Below are 14644 nucleotides of genomic sequence, written 5' to 3' on the forward strand. Positions count from 1 at the left end.
CTCATGACCTTCCGATCAAAAGTCCAACCACTGAGCTAGTTCAAGGGAAAATGGAGGTTGTAGCTTCATGGTTAAGATGTTGGACTTCTTATCAGAAGGTTGTGAGTTCAAATCTCACCACCATTAATCTGCCTCTGTCGGGCCCTTAAACCATACCCTCGTGTATAAATGAGATAAACGTCTGCTGATATTATAACCTCCACTCTTCTGCGAAGATGTAGATTATAGAGCTCTATAGCAGGAGATCTTCGTGGACCCTCCAAATACATTCTTATACAACCGTGTGCCTCCAAAATGAATGGTAACAGGAGGAGGATCCACATATGGGTGGAAAAGGTGATTATAATTGTGTCCATAACAGTGTGATCATCTGAGAAGGTTGTGCATGAAATGGTTTCAATTACAAGTTCAACTCCCATTGAAATGATTTAATTACCTGATCAAACAATTAACTGAAAGCTGGAAGCGACTTTATTATTATTATTATTATTATTATTATTATTATTATTATTATTAAAGACCTGATATTTTTTCAGTTATGTGTGTAAACCAGAGATCCACACCGAGAAGACACGTGAGAAGAGAAAATCACATGTAATCGCCATATTTGCACGGTATATCAGCCTATCCTTGTGTGACCGGTCTTATCGCGATACTTCGATTCTCGCGAGATTTTCAACGCTTCCTCCTGGTTCGAGAGCGGCTTCCTGTACAGGATTTTTTCTTCTTCTGCACATTTAAAAAAAAAAAAAAAAAAAAAAAAAAAGGGTTTTGACGGATTTTTGAGCACAAGGATCTTCTTCAGGAGGACACACCTTGGGATCATTTAATGCCGCACTCATTTGTGGAGAAATAAACCCCAGGGATCAGATGTGTTGAAGGCCTAAAAGCTGTCATCTACCCGAAGACGGTTCCTAGAAGGAGTTTGGGCCGTGCCGAGTCACAGCCTTCTGTCTCAACTGAGAGAACTTCGGAGAAGATCACAGCCATGACTTGGTCTCACACCTCGTTCCAGCTTGTACACTAGACCTTTTTTTTTGTTGTTTGTTTTGCTGTCCAATGCTTTCCTGTGTGTGGGACACCTTCTTCACCTCCCGTCTTCTTGTCATCCTTCCACCTGCTCGACTGTGACAGTGAGGCATGTCAGACACCAACATCTAAACCGTCTGCTCAGCTGGTCCATAAAAGGTTGTCTCGTTTTTGTGAAATTAAAATATCTGCAGTTTTTGAAAGAGTAATACAATAGTAATCAGACATGGCCCCGAAGAAACCCAGACCAGTCCCTCTGAACATTACACCTACAGGAGAAGGACAGCAGTCCACCAACGCTGATGCTGCTTCAGAGTGAGTACATCATCCACACATCAGATATCACCACTGTTATATCCTCAGATCTTTGAGGAACTCCTTCTGATTTGGTTCTGCTCAAGGTTTTCCAGATTTCATGCTCTCATACATCAGGCCATGTTTATGAAGATGAGCGGTTTTCCATTTTCAGTGTCCATGCTATCTTCATGGGCTGTGCTCCACACAATTCTTCCTTCTCCTCTGTATGATCTGAGTTGGGGTAGTCGTAATCATGCTGATGGTGCTTATGGAGATTTCAGCCAATAACTGTGTTAAAAGTCATCAGGTACTGATGTCGGTGAGGAGCAGTCAGTTTAAGGTCTTCCAATCCAACCCATATCTTCATGGACCATCCAAATACATCTGATAAGATGATGTGCCTCAAAAAAAAAGTGGCAAAGAAAAAAGAGAAGATCCACCTCTGGTTGGAAGAGGCCTAATAATTTCATCCTTGTATTGTATCTGCTCCAGTGTATGACCAGAATGTACTGAATGAAATGATGGACTATGCTTCACATGATCTTTCCTTCTCCCGTGTGTGTGTGATCTCAGTTTGGATAGTCAAGTTCATGAAGATCCAGGATTTCACACAAATATATTTCCAATTGGTATCAAAATAATTTCTTCAAATACTTTTTTACAGATTATTCTATGAACCTCATGTATTTTTGTTTGCTCAGAGCCAATTTGGAAGCCTTGCAGAAGAAGCTCGGGGAGCTGGACCTGGATGAGCAGCAGAGGAAGCGTTTGGAAGCCTTCCTCACCCAGAAGGCTCAGGTGGGTGAGCTGAAAGACGACGACTTCGAGCCCATCTGTGAGCTTGGTGCCGGGAACGGAGGAGTCGTCCACAAAGTGCGCCACAAACCCTCCAGGCTGGTCATGGCCAGAAAGGTAAAGTATGTGTTCTGTGTGTGTGTTCAGTGTGTGTGTTCAGTGTGTGTGTTCCTTCTGCAAGCTGGATGATGCAACTCAGCTTTGTTCTCCATTTTGCTGCAGCTTATACATTTGGAAATCAAACCAGCCATCAGGAACCAGATTATCCGCGAGCTGCAGGTGCTGCACGAGTGCAACTCGCCCTACATAGTGGGCTTCTATGGAGCGTTTTACAGTGATGGAGAGATCAGCATCTGTATGGAGCATATGGTGAGAAGAGTTGAATGAATGTGAATGTCTTAGATGTGCACTGTATGAGCAAAAATACTGGGACACCTGATTTGTCATGTGAACATGATCCTCCTCACCTTGTCTACATCAGTAACGGACCTAATTAACACCCTTGTGGCTGAACGAATCTCCACAAAATCTCCACAAAATCTAGTGGAACATCTGCCCAAGAATATGCACATTCCAATCTTATATTTAGGTGTCTACAAGCTTTTGCCCATATAGTGTATGTTTGTCTTGGAGAGATTCATTACTGTGAATTCTTTCCTGATTTGCAGCTTTGCAGTAAGGAGGGATAGAACGTTTCCTGGGTAGCTGTTGAAGAGAATATAATTGTTGGTCTTTTTCAGGATGGAGGTTCGCTGGATCAGGTACTAAAAGAAGCTAGACGAATTCCAGAGGAAATCCTGGGTAAAGTTAGTATTGCGGTGAGTATTGCTCTTTTTTTGTTGTTGTTGCTTTTTTTTTTATCTAGTACAGACATCACACACACATCAAAGGGTTTCTGCAATTGAAAGAATTAAAATTTCAAGACTTCAAAGTCTTAAATTCCATGTTCTGGCGCTTAAATAATTTTCAACAGATCGAAGACATTGTACCGCACCTCTGATGCCCTTTGAAATGCTTTTGCAGCAATTGGTTTGTTTGTTTGTTTGTTTCATTGGTGTTGTACTTTTTTTCTATCGATATTCCGAATTTAATTCTCTGTATTACGACTACAAACGAGACCAACATGCAACAGCCAATCAGCATTCTGATATTGGTGGTAATCTCTTTCGGATAAGCTCGGTTAAGGCCAGTTGAAAAACAATGTTTTTATTTGTGTGTGTTTTTGATGTCATTGTTTGTGGTCTTAAAAAGAGCTTAAATTTGATTTGGAGAAACCTGCAGAAACCCTGTCATGAACATTTTTCCATTTTTGCTTCAGAGCTGGAATTTTGAGATGAAGGGATTTCTGTGGGTGTTTATTAGAAATACATTCACATTTGAAATTCTTAGATGTGGCCTGATTTTAATTGGTCCACTAGACAGACAGACAGACAGACAGACAGACAGACGGATAGATGGATGGACAGACAGATGATGGACAACTTGACAGACAGACAGATAGATAGACGACGGACAGACGGACGGACGGACGGACGGACGGACGGACCGACAGACCGACAGACCGACAGACAGACAGACAGACAGACAGACAGACAGACAGAGAATAAATATAAAGGCTATAACAGTGCAGAGACGTGTGGACATCATTAAGAAGTACAGAAACGGTTCTAAGGCGATGGCATTGAAGAGGAATGTGCAGAAGTGAAAGGTTACAAGATTATGGCATTTAAGAACATGTAATAATGCAGCATAACCCCTATATATGAACACTATCTTTTAGCTTGTTAATGTCCAGTGATATACACAGTTTGATTATACGATTGGTATGTGCTGCTTTTTTTGGACATCCTATTCCAAATGTAGTCCCTATTTGCTTTTATAATAATCTCTACTCTTTTGGGGAGATGTTCCACTAGATTTCGTGGAGCCACAAGGGAATTCGAATAGTGCAAATAGTAGTGATGTAGGTGAAGAAGTGAGGAGGCCTGGAGTGCAGTCAGTTTTCACAATCATCGTGTTTAAAAGGGTTAAGTTCAGAACTCAATAGTAGAATATCTTCCACTTTAATCGATGTCAAGCAGATCTTCATGGAGCTAGTTTTGTGCCACGCTGGAACAGGTTTGGGTCTCCTAGTTCAAGTGAAGGAACAATTGCATGCAACATAGAATTAGACATCGCTGGCAAAGTCAGGTGTCCCAATATTTTTGATCTTACCGTGTATTTCTGAATGAAACGTTCTCTTTATCTGTTCCACAGGTTCTTCGAGGACTTGCCTATCTGCGAGAAAAGCACCAAATCATGCACCGAGGTATTTTTGGAGGCACATTCCACAGAAATGCTTTTTGACTCTGCATGCGTGTACATGTGCAAGTCGATACTCGATTTTGCTCGGGCAGGAAATGAGCGTATTGATATACATCATCCAGACTTAATCTAATCTTTTCCCTGCTGCGAGTCGATCATTTGACCCGACATGTCATACATGTTACACAGAAACGATATCATCTGTGGTAGCGTTTAAAATTAAAAACCTTTATATTTTATCTAAACCTGCGATCGCCGTGGCGATTTGTAAGCTAGCGAAAGATTTCGGCGTATAGTAACTACAGTTCTGTTTGCAGAAAATCCACACCAGGCTGAATATTCACACTACATGGAAACATCCCATTCCTCATATAATAACTTCCACTCTTCTGGAAAGATGTTCCTCTGGATTTCGAGGAGATTCTTTTATCCACGAGGGTGTGAGTAAAGTCAGGTAGTGATGTAGGTGAGGTGAGGAGGTCTGGGGTGCTGTCAGTGTTCCAACCCATGTAAAGCATATATTCATGGACCATCCAAAGACATCTGCTTATAGTGATGTACCGCCAACCTGTTGGTAACAGTTCAGGGAGGAATCGTATATGCAATATATATTTCCGCGAGGAAGGATGGTGTCAGCGATGAACTGCTCACCAAACTTGGATTTCTGAGATGCATGTCATCATGAAGAATGAAGAAACCGAACTAAAAAAAAAAGCTCTGGACAGAATAATGCAATGGGACTGTCTGCATCTCAAAGGTCATTTCCTTAAGGGACGCAAACAAATCCAGTCAAATGTTTTCTTGGTGTCTGGGAGGATCACCTGGCACCAAAGTTCATGTGAGAACTTGCCTTGCAGGAACCGTACTTAAAGGGTGTGTGAAAGAAAAAATGCACGAACGAAGAACAAGATGATATATACGATATATATGATGTTTGCGAAAGTATTGGGACACCTGCTTTTTGTTTTTGTTGTTTCTCCACTTGTATTCTTAAACTGTTAAAAGAAAGATCCCAACCTTATTGAACATCATGAACGCTGACTGCACCCCAGACCTCCTCACCTCATCTTCATCAGTTTCTGACTTTACTAACACCCTTGTGGATGAATGAATCTCTGCAAATCTCCACGAAATCTAGTGGAACATCTTCCCAGCAACTTTAAGTTACTAAGAACTAAATGTGGAATGGGATGTTAAACACCACATATTTTATGGTTAGGTGTCCACGAGCTTTTGTCCATTCAGTGTACATTTGCGACGCCAACTCGTGATTCCTGTCTGATTGTTTTACCAAACACAATGGTGTTTTTGTCACCATCATCCAAAGATACAAGGTATCTACTCAAAAGCAACAGATGATACGTGATGATCGGCATATAATAAAGACCTTCTCGGAGTGAAAGTCCAATGGGAATTAAGTCAGCAACCTCAAAACCCTGACCTCGCCGAACCCGAAGCGGGAAAGAACGTAACACAGGACCACTTCGTTCTCAATAAGTCAAAATAATTGTCCTACATTGCTTCAGATGTTTCTACAGCATATAATATCCTGTTCGGTTGTTGTGCGCAGAGTAACAGCTCCTTTTCGGGTTGATGTTCTTCACACAGTTTTTAGTGTGGATGGAATCGGTGTAAACATGAACTGTTGATATGCGCCAAATGGCACAATGTTTGGCTCATGGGTCCAAATACTCCTGCAGATGTGGTGGGTATTTACTGGAAAGTTGTGGGTTCAGAAGACATTGGATTTCCAACTTGCACTTGCATAATAGAGTTCGGTTTTTAACTCTTAGCATCTTATTATTTCCTGTTGATGAAGTTCCTTTGCCCGCTTAAACACAACATATATGCGCTATGATGTTTGTCCTAACATCTTTTGACTCCATGTCTCCACATCCCATCTCCTATATGAAAGCTCCTCCCTAGTTGCCATTGGTTAAGGTTTTGCCCACTGCCAGATGAACTAGTGAACTGAAAATGGCTGACCGGGGCATTGCCAGGGGTTTTGGAGGAGCCGGATTAAGAGCTGAACATGCTCATGAGGGACACTCAAGTCTGTCGCTGTGCTGTTGTGACATTGAGAGTCAGCAGAGTGAGCGCAAAACCGTCTGGGAGCCTGGCTGGTAATTATGGCTTTGCAGAGGTGATTATATGGCAGCCGCGCCCTGCAACCCCCTCTGTTCTTATTTTTGCATCACCTCTCTTTCCGTCTTGGTTCATCAAATCTTTTTTTTTCTCTCTCATCGGAAAGCTGAACTGGAGGAGGGTCTCGCGTAGGTCTGGTAACAGGCTGCAACTCGGTACAGATAAAAACTGCTGTCTGGAGACGTTCTCAGATCGTTCTCCTGTTACTTATGTGTAGCGATGCGCAAATGGGGTCCTAATTTCAACTTCGAATCGATGACCAGGCAAAAAGGGTTTCGTATGTGTGTGTGTGTGTGTGTGTCACGTGATTTATTTCCCATACATTAAAAAGGTGAAAATGGCGCCATGCATGTTTGCCATCAAAGGCAGCTCGCATTTTTGTCAACGATACAGCCGTGCTAATGCAGGGCTACTTGTGAGATGTTTCTCTGGTCGAATACTTGGCACAGTCTAGGATGCCTGGAGTGAAGCTGGAGGAAAAGGGCCAGGTGGTGGGATTTGAGCCTTGGCACTCTTAGCCAGCCCTATTCCTCCTTATTCCTTTTCATCCTTCCATTTCACCTACATTCACTCTCTCTGTTGTGCTTTGGCTCCTGCAGACGTGAAGCCCTCCAACATCCTGGTGAACTCGCGCGGTGAAATCAAGCTGTGCGACTTTGGCGTGAGCGGCCAGCTCATCGACTCCATGGCCAATTCCTTTGTGGGAACACGCTCATACATGTCGGTGAGTCAGACCTCTCTCTTTCTCCTTCTCTCCTTCTCTCTCTCTCTCTCTCTCTCTCTCTCTCTCTCTCTCTCTCTCTCTCTCTCTCTCTCTCTCTCTCTCTTCCCCCTGCCCTTGCCAGAAACCAAGCCCATGCCCAGCAACGCAGTATGTGGTGCGGAGGCAGTCACTGCTAGCTCGGCCCAGTCCTGCATTTTTTACGCTGTTTCGACTCTTCGTAATGTTACTTTTTTCCTGCCTTGACAGCCGGAGAGGCTCCAGGGCACTCACTATTCAGTGCAGTCGGATGTATGGAGCATGGGCCTGTCCCTGGTAGAGCTGGCCATCGGCCGCTACCCCATCCCCCCGCCCGACGCCAGGGAGTTGGAGGCCGTCTTTGGGCGACCCGTGCTAGATGGACCAGGGACGGAGGGACACAGTACGTCAACAAAACCCAGACCTCCGGGACGCCCCATTAGTGGTAAGACTTCATATCGGTCCTGAAGTGTATTAGGTCTTAAATGATTCATTATGTGAAATGTTCATGGGACACTTAATATAAAGCTACATAGAGAGCTATAAGGCAATTTAGTTGACTCATGTGAAATGTCTTTTCCCCAAAGGACATGGAATGGACAGCAGGCCGGTCATGGCTATATTTGAGCTACTGGACTACATTGTCAACGAGGTCAGAGAAAATGCCCAGTGTACAAATCCTTGTGTGTGTGTGTGTGTGTGTGTGTGTGTGTGTGTGTGTGTGTGTGTATGTGAATTTTTTCTTTAATGCATTTTTTCCCCCATTTTGTTCTGCTCCTCAATATCACCTTCTTTTGCTCTTTCTTTCCATCCCTCCATTTTCCATAGCCCCCACCCAAGCTGCCACTTGGTGTATTTACCTCAGACTTCCAGGACTTTGTGACAAAATGGTGAGTTCACGTTTTTTGGGTCGGAATTCGCTCCTTTTTTTAATTGTTTTTGGGTGCATTTTGATTTTCTTTCTTGGTCCACAGCCTCATCAAGAACCCCGCTGACCGAGCTGACCTGAAGATGTTGATGGTGCTTGTTGTCTGGTTTATTTTTAATCATTATATTCTGATTACCACCATAACCAGATTAAATATCCCATCAGAAGAGTTGAATTGCATTTAAAAATATAAGTAGTTTCTCAAGGCTTCTTCTGGTTTTGTCGTTACAGGGCCACACGTTTATCAAGCGTGCAGAAGTGGACGAGGTGGACTTTGCTGGTTGGTTGTGCCGAACCATGGGTCTGAATCAGCCGAGCACTCCTACTCGCAGCTCGGATTGAACTCGACGCTAACGCACAGTCCTCGTCATCCTCACTGCTCTTTTCTTTTCTCCCCTCTGCTCTTTTTTTTTTTTCCCTATGCTCTTTCCCTGCACCTGGTCAGCCCTTTCGCGTTTCCTCGTTCCTCCTCACTCCTCGCTCTGTTGTTGCGGCGGGGCTTTTTTGCAGGTACTGGTTTATGAGAGGTTTGTTCACATTCACAGCATATCGAAGGTCCTTTTTCTGTTCTACTTGATTTTTTTTAATTTTTTTTTTTTAAACCAAAAAAACCAAAGAGGGCTCCTGCAGATGATGATGATGATGATGATGATGATGATTTTCTGGTCATTTTATGAGCTGGATATGTTTGTGAACATGATTGAATTCATGAAGCTGAACCATGACTCGTACATGCACGTTTCTAGGCATGCATCTGACACAACATTTCAGACATACATGCACTATATGTGACTGTAAGATTAGTATCTTCTCCTTTTTAAAAATCCCATTCCACATTTGCTCCTATAATATGCTCCTCTCCATTCTTGGTAGATGTTACACAAGATTTTGGAGTGTGCTTGTGGAGATTTATAGATGTTTATTCATCCACAAGAGCGTTCATAAAGTCAGGTACTGATGTATTTGAGGTGAGGAGGCCTGGGGTTCATCTTTATTTAATAGGGTTGAGATCAGACCTCAATAGCTGGTAATTTTCCGCTCCAAGTCGTGTAAATGCAAATTTTCATGGAACAGGAACATGTTTGGATCTCCAAGAAGCAGCTGTGTATATGTTCATATGCCCCAATACTGAAATCTCCATTTATATTAAAGAAAGTTTGCAGAGATTTGAACTTCACGTGATTCACAAGGCGGCACGTTCTTCCTGAAAACATTATTGTTAATCCGATAGCTGCATCTGAAGCTTAGATTTGTCATCTAAAAGTTCTGTTTGATGCTGTAACTTTTTTCACCTTTAGGGATTTTGGGGAAATCTTTTTTTTTAATGGTTTAATAATTTTTATTGGTACCTACACACAAAACCAAGCATTTCTGCTCAATAGATAAACCAGGATAGAGCCAACGGACGGTGAATGTGAAGATGGCTGATGTTGGAGCTCGGCTGTGTGGCTTTGCCTTCTTCTTCTTCTTCTTCAATGTTCAGTTTCCAACACACACAATGGGGCATAAAACAAGTTTCGCATTTTTCTCATTTTATTCAGTTTCTGTCTCAAAAGAAAATTCTTTAAGTTGTGGGTTATTTTGGTTAAAAGGAATACAATGGTGGACCTGTTTTGTGACCTGGCATTCACCTCCAACCAAATGAATGCAGACGCACATGTGTAAAAAAAATTAATAAAAATAAGTGCGTGTGTGTGTGTGTGTGTACACATATATATATATATATATATATATGTATGTGTACACACACAGTGCCATTGGTACTGTTTCATAGTCTTAAAATTGGTGAGTTTTTTATTTTGGATTGGTGTAAAAAAAAAAAAAAAAAAAAATTAATAATAGTCATTTTATTATCATATGAAATTTGTTAAATACAATTCTAATACATGAATAAAATCTTATTTGTGAATCAACGCGTCCACACACTTAATCGCAATATTTATTCTTTGTTATAAAAAGTAATATATATATATATATATATATATATATATATATAAATATAGTTATTATATAATATAAGTTGGTTTTGTTGGAATTTCTTTGTATCAATTACTCATTAATGGGCATGTGATGATGTGTTGTGTAATGAAGGGAGAGTCACTGCCAAACTACATTTTTTTGTCCTGTTCCAACTACCAAAAAAAACCACACCTGAGTCAGTTAATTGCTGCCTAACATGTTGGAAACGAGAGTTGCTCAATAAGACAGACTGGCTTTTGAAGACCCGAGAAGATTGATGTAAAATATCTTGAATCATTTTATTAAAAATCTTAAAAAAAAAGAATCTCTTTCAAAAACTTTAACCTTCTGTTTTATTAAGTGTCATTTATTTTATATCTGCATGTCCATGTGTTCACTCGAAATCTCTACTACTCAAAGAAGCATTTTCACAACATCATCTCTGTCCACTACTTTTGTAGCTACATTGTAGTTACTCAGAATTATGAAAAAATTAATCTGGATATCATACAATGTCATTGGTGATGTCATCATTAGGAGTTTTTCTTTCTAATGGACATTACAAAAGACGATCCTAGTACCATCCTAGTACCAGGATCGTCTTTTGTAATGTCCATTAGAAAGAAAAACTCCTAATGATGACATCGACCACCCAGTAGGTCTAAATCAAACATTGCAAATAATCAGGCAGATATTTATGTGACAGGGGAAAGAATAAAAAGTGTGTTAGAATTCAAATACTTAGGTATTATAATTGACTCTAAATTACTTTTAAATCACAGATAAAAAAGGTCTGCAATCGAGTCAAATTTAATATTGCAAATTTTCAGTTTATAAGATCCAACCTGTCACTTCAGGCAGCTAAAATGTTCATGTATAGCATGGTTATGCCTCACATCACTTACTGTCTCACAACCTGGTCACAGGCAAATAAAACAACATTAAAATCTTTGGAGTCACTTTACAAACAGACAATCAAAATTGTGGATTAAAAAAAAAACAAAAAAACGTTACAATATCATTACTGTGCCATTTTACGAAAGCATACGTTTTTAAGTTGGGAAAATGTCATTAAGTATTCAAACCTTTGTCTGTTATATAAAATCCTCCATGTTCTGTCATCTCCGCCACTTAGTCAGTTTGTAAACATTAAAAATACCACACAGAGAGTAACACGAGGGTCGGTCCGAGGAGACTGTGTTGTTCCTCTGAGGAAAAGTGTATTTAGTCAGAGTGCCTTTTCAGGAGTGGAACTCTGTACCTCAGAACATTAGAGGACTCACCACATACACTTTGTTTAAAAAGCATTTAAAAAACTGGTTCTTAGTACATCAGATATGTCAGCATTAATAAGAATAGGTGTTTTTCCCTTAACCCAACCTGCTGTTTTATAGTAAACTTGTATATTGTATTTAGCAATAAGATTTGAAGAATTATATCTGTTTTACTATTTTTATATATTTGTATTGTTCTCTGTTATTCTTTGTTTTTAGGTTGACAATTTTAAGATCTGTCCAGGGACAACGGTTGAAAAATAGCCTTTTGGCTAATTCTGGTGCATTTACAGTAATGTTAATTAATGTACACTGTCCCTGTCAAATAAATAAATAAATAAATAAAATGAAGGCTGGACCTATCTTAGGAAGTATAACTTTACCTTGGTAGAACATGGAGAAGGTCAAAGGGTCACACTGATTCTCAGGTACTAGGATCTTCTTTTTTTAATGTCCATTAGAAAGAAAAACTCCTAATGATGACATCCACCACCCAGTAGGTCGTTCTCTGCATAGACTAAGGAGCTCCTCATCTTTCCTCCATGGTAGAACAAGAGCACATGATGGGTACTGTTCAGATGTAGTAAGTTGTGCACTGGATACAAACAGAAAAGTCTGAATTCACAAAACACTAAATTCTAGAAAAAAGCAAAAAAAAAAGCAGTATGTTTGAGACACCCATATCGTGTTTACATATGACACTGGCTTGTATGGAGGGTCTTAATGGACTGCAGCACAAGCAGGAGATCCTACACTGAGTTCTTGTGAGAATGTGATGAATGGAATTGCCTCACTGTTTTCAAAAGTTTTTGTGATTATATGGAGAGTTGCTGAAGAAAGTACACTTTTTGTCTAAATGTTTCCACATAAGTGCATGAAGAAATGCATGAGTTGTGGAGACTGTTGCATTCAGGAATGTGTCCTGGACTGTCTGATCCTCAGCTGAAGCTTCATCACTAAGGAGCTAAACTCACAGGCACAGGTGAACTCGCTAGGGGTGCCAAATCTTTTTGCTCAATTGGGAAAGTAAAGTGGCTCAAAGCAGAGGAGATCTAAGGATCAGGAAGCATAAGTTGGACTTTTAAGCTTATTTACTGAATTCTGTGCAACTTGAAGAAAGGGGTTCAGTTGATGGTATGGAAAAATCACTGGACAAATGCTTCAGAAGTATGTCTGGTTCCACCTTGGCATTAATTGGGCCAAACCGTCTGTTGGGACGCAATGTCTACAGACACCACACTGCTAGACATGTGCATCAACTGATAAATGGTCCATTGTACTGTTCCATTAGATAAATTGCTAATTATTATTGCGCCCACATAAGGTCCATCCATGAACGTAAAAGTGACCCTTCTGACCTTGTGGTGCCTGACTATTGATGTATCTCGCTTTGCTTCTGCACTAATGGACTTGTTCAAACCAGGCTATCCAACTCTAGGGTCTTTATCAACCTGGAAACCCTGGAAACCCCAAAGAGTTTGGGGACCACTGAAAGGGTCATCACTGGGTTACATAAAAGACTCAGTTGGGTGACGTTTTCATACTTTGTGTTTTAAGTCCAAATAATTCAGTTTCACATGAGCCACCTTCTTCCAGATTGTTCATGTGCCTAGAAAGTGACTTGGATTGTTTATCAGCTACTGCTAATCAGTGGTTACCAGATGTGGCCATTTATGTATGGCCAGTGGTTTGTGGGCCACATTTAGGTATAGAATGTCATCATGCAGTATAAGATAAGAAAAGAGACTTTTAAATTGGGTGTTTTTCTTTTGTGAATGAGACTTTTGTAGAGAACAGATTGCTGTAGGTGTAGCCAGGTAATTAACTTGTTTACCATGTTAGCTGAGTCCAGCTTAATTGGAGTTAGGTGAGTCCAGTTACTGGACAACCATACTAAAAGCATATATATGCATTAGCCTGATAGTTGTGGAGATACATGCAAAGAGTTGAAGGTGCAAAAGGAATTGACCCTAAAATCCTGACAATTAGAAGTGACTAGTGTGATGGCTGAAGCTAACAGGTCTAGCAATGCTAACAAAGGAAACCACTGGGTCCATGGAGTTCCTCAGTGTTCCTCATATCATGGACATGGAATCTGTAGCTCCAATGGCAATCACAACTGGCTATGCAGATTGCTCCTGTACTGATGATTGAAAAAAAAAACAAAAAAACATCACAAATCAATTTAGAACTTTTTTGGAAGTCCAAGGTCTTCATACATCAAAGCACAAGATTGTTCCTCACTGTGAAAGGGTGAAAGAAATTTTAAAAGATGCCATTAGTTTTACATTTTGAAGGTATGATTATTCATAAATGGGATTTGAAGTAAGGAAGCTGTTAATGCATGTTTTCGTAAGTCCTTTCTGTCATTGTTTAATAACTGGATTTTAAGCGATTTGAAAATAAATTGAGTTTCTGTTCATTTATCAGTAAAGAGCAACATTTCTTAAATCTTCCCTGTAGTAATTACACATATATTACAGATACGGGAGCTAGGAGTTCAGCTAAAAAACACACCGGGGTATTCGTTAATTGTTAAAGCACTCTTTTATATCATTTGTTTAAACATCAAAATTAAATTCGTTAAAAAAATGCACTAATATGTTTCAAATCAAGCCTGCATTAGGAATCTGTTTGTTCGGGAGCTGGACAAATGCACAGGGGCTTTTTTTCTGTGGTCAGGACTTTTGCTGTTATTTGGCTTGTTATATTCTATTGAAGAAAAGCATTTAGAACTGTATGAAATCCCACAGTGTCTTATTAGTACTTCGTGGGAATGGTTCTGCTTCCCGCTGGTCTGTTGGCAGTGCCATCTGTGGCTAAAATATGTTGATTTGTCTTTTGGGGTCCCTCCACCCCCCTAGTAACAAGTTGCTCGATTCTTCTGTTGGCCTAATGGAGCAGGTCTTACTCATTTCATCAATGTCAAGCTGTATTAATATCATCGTCCATAAGCCCCATATGGAATATAAGTCCTTCCTACAACTTTTGGACAATTCAACTCTTTGTCCAGTCCTTTCAGGTGATTAATATAATTGTGGCAGAAAATGTAATATATCTTTTTATAGACCTGTATGAATTCTGTTCGGTAATTAAAGTGCTGGTGTATTTATCTATCGAATTTTAAACTCCGGCTTATGGTATAGATGGGAGATGAACGGCACTGTCTATTGG

At 40.4% G+C, this 14644-nt stretch overlaps 1 protein-coding gene across 1 annotated transcript; it reads left to right on the forward strand.

Annotated features, from left to right (window-relative positions):
• The first annotated feature begins 659 nt into the window (after window positions 1–659).
• On the forward strand, window positions 660–10146 carry map2k2a (mitogen-activated protein kinase kinase 2a). The gene is made up of 11 exons (XM_083559322.1): window positions 660–1344; window positions 2028–2238; window positions 2344–2490; window positions 2862–2939; window positions 4378–4429; window positions 7170–7294; window positions 7541–7754; window positions 7897–7961; window positions 8138–8199; window positions 8284–8329; window positions 8469–10146. Exons 1-11 carry the CDS (start codon window positions 1256–1258, stop codon window positions 8577–8579), a joined length of 1200 nt encoding a protein of 399 aa, XP_083415448.1. The 5' UTR covers window positions 660–1255; the 3' UTR covers window positions 8580–10146.
• Window positions 10147–14644: the final 4498 nt, after the last annotated feature.

Source organism: Silurus aristotelis (assembly GCF_946808225.1).
Source record: "Silurus aristotelis genome assembly, chromosome: 13".
Taxonomy (NCBI): Eukaryota; Metazoa; Chordata; class Actinopteri; order Siluriformes; family Siluridae; genus Silurus; species Silurus aristotelis.